Source organism: Myotis lucifugus, unplaced genomic scaffold (assembly GCF_000147115.1).
Source record: "Myotis lucifugus unplaced genomic scaffold, Myoluc2.0 scaffold_9844, whole genome shotgun sequence".
NCBI classification, from domain to species: domain Eukaryota; kingdom Metazoa; phylum Chordata; class Mammalia; order Chiroptera; family Vespertilionidae; genus Myotis; species Myotis lucifugus.
The window spans coordinates 1-5,790 of record NW_005880892.1 but is presented as its reverse complement, the minus strand read 5'-3'; the positions used below and the strand labels follow the sequence as shown (position 1 = coordinate 5,790).

Here is a 5,790-nt window from a genome sequence, read left to right as displayed (position 1 = left end):
GTTTCATTCACATTCTGTCTTTGTTCTTGCGGTTCCTCTCCTCAGAATGTGCTTCCTGTTCTCTGTACAGGATGGTCTCTGATTCACTTTTCAACCAGCCCAGTACCATCTCCTCTAGAAAGGTTCCCCTGCTCTCCGGGCAGGGCTATTTGCAGCCCTCGTCTGCCCGATGCCTCACCCGGCCCTCCCTGTTTCAGGCCTATAAAGCTGTGTGAGGATGATGTGTGTCTATGTCTTTCCCTGCTGATTATACTGTAAACTCCCCAGAGACTAGCATTGTGTCTTCTTTATCTCCATAGACCTAGTGCCGAGCTCAGGACTTGTGCTTCATAAATAGGGCTCATAAATATTTGAAGAAAGGAAAAGGAAAGAAATGAAGGAAATAAGAAAAAAACAACACACAACAGTAATCCTCTGCTTTCAATAAGGGTTTTCTCCTCCCCAAATGGAAAAGGTTTATACCAGATCTCAGTCCTAATAGAATGAAATAGAGCCTGCATTTCAGAGATGGCCAAGGTCATGACCTGAGAAGTTTAAGTAGAAGCAATGCAACCAGGGGCCTGTCTGGATCGAGGCGGGCTCCGAGATATTTTGGTTACGACACACCGGGAGACAGCTAGCAGCTTCAGATTCCTCCCGTCACCTTTCGAAGCTGTTAATGAAACACCTTTTCTAACCTTTCCGTTTCCCGTCTCTTGCTCCTCTCAAACAGGCCTGCAGATCATCTTCCCTCCATACCTGCAAGAGAAGTTTGTCCAGTCGGCCCTGAGCTACATCATGTGCAACGGCGAGGGCGAGTACGTGTGCCAGAACAGCCAGTGCCGATGCCAGTGTGCCGAGGAGTTCCCACAGTGCAACTGCCCCATCACCGACATCCAGATCATGGAGTACACGCTGGACAACATGGCCAAGTCCTGGGCCGAGGCTTACAAGGACCTGGAGAATTCAGGTAGAGAGCTGGCTTAGTTCTGCTGCACGAATGGCCCTGAGCCAAACCTAGAAAAGGCGGGTGTCTAACTGAGGTGAGGGCTGCTGTGAGGGAATACTCACTGAGCATCTCCCCTCCACTTTGGAGAGTCCAGGGCAGGGTCTCGTAGCTGTCAGGAGGTAGGCACTCAATAAATCTCCACGGGATGGAATAATGAACAGTGCAATCAGGTTTGTGGGCCTGTGATGGATTGTCTCTGTTGTACCCGGAAGACAGAGAGAGAGATGCCCCATAGCACATAGGACGCCTCTGCAGAGTGGAGAGTTCAAAGTATTTGTACAAATTCCTGGAGTCTGTGAGTCTATCTAAATTAAGAAACACACATATATGTGTATATATGTCTGTGTCTATGTACATCTCTATGTAGATATTGCTATAGATATCCAAATAATTGACCAACTGTCAAAGCTGGAAGTCACTGCTCAGGTAACGTCGCCATTACCTGCTTCCCATGGTTCAGGGGAGGAAAGTCAGTCACCTAAGGCCACAGTGGGGCTGAGGTGCGAAGTTGGATCTTGGTCCTCATGCAGCATCTGCTTAATGGGAAAGCCAGGCATGAATCATATCACCGTGCCAGTCATTGACATTTTAACCACATCTGTGTGGAGAATGAGAAGCTACTGTGAGCAAAGAGTGTAGAGCTGGAGGTTGGCATGGCCAGGAGTCAGGGAGGCCACTGGGGGAGAGCAGGGTCCACATGTCTGACTGGGGCCAGAGGTCAAAGGGTGAGCGCCCAGCCAATGGGAGGCCACCTCAGGCACCTAGGAGATGTGCCTGTGATGTGGGCTGGGACCATGGCACAGGAAGTAACAGTGGGAAATGTGCAGAGAGGCTGAGCTATTTAAAGGGAGAATTTGCAGGACTTGTGAAAGGAAGGGCGAAAGGAGATCCCCAGAACTCCTTTTGGGCATATTTGTCAGGCACTTTGATGGATGTCGGTGCCGTTCACTGAGCGAGAACACCCTGCAAGGTTTGGAAAGAAAACTGTATTCTGTTTTGGACATGAAAGCTGGGGAATCCTCAAGACTTCCACGAAGAGATGCCAAATAATGGCCTATAATTTGTACTCAGATATCTGTTAAGTAAATGGACATATAGAGAGAGCATTACTGTTTTTAAAACAACTTTATGTTCCTTAAATCTATTACAAGAACTGCATTAGAGTAAGTAATGGTGTTCCTATATTGTAGAGCAGGGAGGGTGCCAAGACCCAGTGTCTTCCCCAGGGTTACATAGCAAATGGCAGAGTCGGTAATGGAATCCCTGGTTCCAGACCCAGTGCTCACAGCAGCTCTTGTACCTTATTAATTCCACTTTCCCCCCAGTCCTCCGTTCCCTCATCTAATAAATGAGAGGACATGTTTATGTGTTTAATTTTTGAATTTATTTAAATATGTAGCCAAGAAACCCTTTGATCAAACAGAATCATACCTCGGAGCCACTGTGTACCGCAGATAAAAGCCAAGCTCCGTGGAGCTGTGTTTGGAAACCACTGGTTACCATGAACTCTGTCCCCAGCCAGCCCTGAGCGCTCAGGACGCATCAGTGACTCTGCTCTTAGAAGGTCACGCAGCTCCGGGAGCTGTGGGTGCCTTAGGAACCTGCACCCATTAGTCCATTTAAAATCCTGGGAACGCATCAAAGGGAGGGGTTCGAGATGGAAATGGATTGTGATGGCTATTTGGCCTCAAACAAAAGAAGCAATTGATTAAATGCTTTTGCAAAGAGATTCTCCCCATTGCTAAAAAGCAGAGGGGAACGGCAGCCATGTGCATGAGCAGAAGGGTCTTTAGCGTAGAATCTTTACACCCAAGGAAAAGAAACTACTTGGAGTGGACGGGTGGGTAAGGGAACAAGAGAGCTGAGATGCTGCAGAGTAAGCTGGATGGTCCACGGGAGTTACTGGCGCCATGCTTCCCCCCATAGGAGCACATATTCACTCTAGATACCATGTACTTAGCCATTTGAAAGGTTTTTCCCCATTGAGACAGATCCATCCACCCATCCATGTCCATGTGGCTTCTGCATGTGTCTCTTCCTCCTCATTATGAGCTTGTAACCTTAATGACCCAGCACCAGGTAATTCCAAGGATTCACAACCAGCCAAAGGTAAAAGCCATTGATGCCTTGATGGCCCTGGAGTGTTGGTGGTCAAACAGGACCGACTTCACACACACAGATGGGGGTCTGCGTGTCCTCACTGGGGGGAACCTTCCACTTTAGTCAAGAAAGTACATCATCTTAACTTTTAAGTTACTTTTTCTTATCTGACCCAAATTCGGGTTCATTGAAAGGACCGTTACCTCCCTCGAGGTCAGCAGAGCCGTCTGTAGGATGAGCTGCATCTATACTATAGATTCTATAGGATAAGCTGCGTGTCTTCCATGGGAGGAGCACCAGGCTGGCGAGAGCAGCAGAGTGGAGCCCAGTGCCCTGCCTGCAGCCTGTGCACCGAATACATCAATCTGTGCAGCCCCGTTTTATCCTTTCCATGTCCCGCAACCATCCGTGGAGCACCTTCTGGATTTGGGGAACTATTTAGGCAGATACGGTTCTATGTCACCCTCTCAACATTTGAATTAGATGCTGTTATACCTGCTTGACAGATGGAGACACTGAAGCATTGAGAGAATAATGGTCACACAGCTGTGGGTGGGCGAGATGCAGTTTGCAGGCACGCATGTCTGGCTGTCCTGGAGTCAGAGATGGGTTTCCTGTACGCATGTTTTTAGCACCTTTCATTTCATTGTTTCTCCCACGATCCTCTTTTTGTATAGAGAGTAAGTGTTATATGGTAACTCAGAGCATCAGATTCAGAGCCAGTCTAGAGCTGTAATTCTGTCATTACTGGCTGTGTGACGTTGGCAAGTTAATGAACTTCTCTGTGCCCCAGTTTCTATGAAATGGCGCACTGACAGTACCCACCTCACAGGTTTGCTATAAAATCACTTATATGTGTTAGATGTTTAAGACTGAGCCTGATGCTTAAAGAGAGCTATGTAAGCATTTTTTAAAATAAAATGAATGCCTATTATACCTGAAATTTTCTTGTAGGTTTTGTAACAAAGTGAAAATATTAGGCTTAGGATATATATATATATATATATATATATATATATATATAATCACTTTACCTTTTTATCTGCCAAAAATTTAACCTCTTAATTCTTTATTTTTTCCAATAGTTGAGGGGGGCATCGCCGAGGCGGGCCAGTAAGAATTAGATGGGAAAACAGCAGCTCTGGTTTTAGTCCTGCCTGGGGCACTCACGGGTTGTTCTACCTCCAGAAAGTCCTTCCCTCACTTTGCACTTCAGTGTCCCTATATGTAGAAGGAGAGAGCTGACCCAGATACTTTCAAGTTGTCAAGTTGTAGCGCCTGCTGACACCGGGAAACTTAGCATCACGCAGACAAAGACCTTCCCCCGGGAGGCTCTGGAGTTTGTTCCCATCTCTTAAGCTGGAGTTCCCCCAAATGGGACTTGACATAAGATGCCAGGCACACACGACTTCCCGTTAGACTAGGCCCCACAGTGGGGAGGCTGATCCATTCAGCCCTCCATCACACCTGAAGATCACATCAGAGAGGTTTCCGTGGGTGCAAATGTGCTTTTAACACCTATCGACCATTTGCTACTTCTCTGTATTTCAGAGTGAGAGCAGGTACAGGGGTTTGGCCATGTAGCAGGGAACAGTATCTGGCTAGGATTAACATTGCTTCCGCCATACTTATGTTTACAGCTCCCATCCTACTGGACGCATGTGGTTTTCTATGTAGAATTAGACAAAAATTGGGTGTAATCGGTTCTGAGTAAATATAAACACGGGATATGCGGGTTTTGCTATCCAGTTGGCACTCAGAGGACACAAGTTTGTCGTCAGCAGGAGGCAGGGTCACTCCCGGAGCAGCAAAGCCAAAGAGCCTTCGTGTTGACACGTGGCCTCTGCACCCCTCCCTGGGAGCGGAGCAGGCGAGCGCCCTGTTCCCTGGGCCTCCAGCCAGGCAGTGTTCCTTGCAGGCCGCCTCCTTGGTGAGCGACCTCAGCTGGGGCTTGCAGGCTCAGCCTTCTCTCCTGGCCTTTGTCTCCCGCCAGATGAGTTTAAATCGTTTATGAAGCGTCTGCCCAGCAACCACTTCCTGACCATCGGGAGCATCCATCAGCACTGGGGCAACGACTGGGACCTGCAGAACCGCTACAAGCTCCTGCAGAGCTCCATGGAGGCCCAGCGGCAGAAGATCCAGCGCACCGCCCGCAAGCTCTTTGGCCTCAGCGTCCGCTGCCGCCACAATCCCAACCACCATCTGCCTAGAGAGAGGTGAGTGCTGCCTCCGCCTACCGCCTCCGCAGGCCCGGGCCTGGTGTGAGCTTGCGTTTGCTTGCTTCAGGGGCAAATGCAATGCAGGCGATGCCTTTGGAGGTGGCAAGCGAGGCCTTGTGGGGTCCAGATCATCCCTGGCTTCTCCGCTACGGTTCCGGCTGCCCTGAAACAATGGGTGTCTCACTGTGGCCTGAATATGCCCTGAACTTCCAACCTCTGTGTTCTGTCTGATCCGTATTAGCTTGCTAGGGCTGCTGTGGCAAAGTACCGCAGACGGAGTGGTCTAACAACATTGATTTCTCACAGGTGTGGGGGCTAGGAGTGTGGGCTGGGGGTGTGGGCAGGGTTGCTTTCTCCAGAGCCCTCTCTTCTGCTTGTCGATGGCCATCTCTCCCTCTGTGTCTGTGTCCTAATCGCTTCTTCTTTTAAGGACACCAGTCCTATTGGGTCAGGGCTCACCTCAGTGGCCTCATTTTAATTTAA

The 5,790-nt window shown here is 49.0% G+C and overlaps 1 protein-coding gene across 1 annotated transcript; it reads left to right on the top strand.

The window, feature by feature from the left end:
• Positions 1-712: 712 nt before the first annotated feature.
• On the top strand, positions 713-5,304 carry LOC102420143 (BMP/retinoic acid-inducible neural-specific protein 1-like; the record flags this gene model as incomplete). Its single annotated transcript, XM_006109438.1, has 2 exons — positions 713-949; positions 5,082-5,304. Coding segments are annotated over 2 exons (460 nt in total), but the record flags the coding sequence as incomplete, so codon positions are not given.
• Between the last annotated feature and the right edge of the window lie 486 nt (positions 5,305-5,790).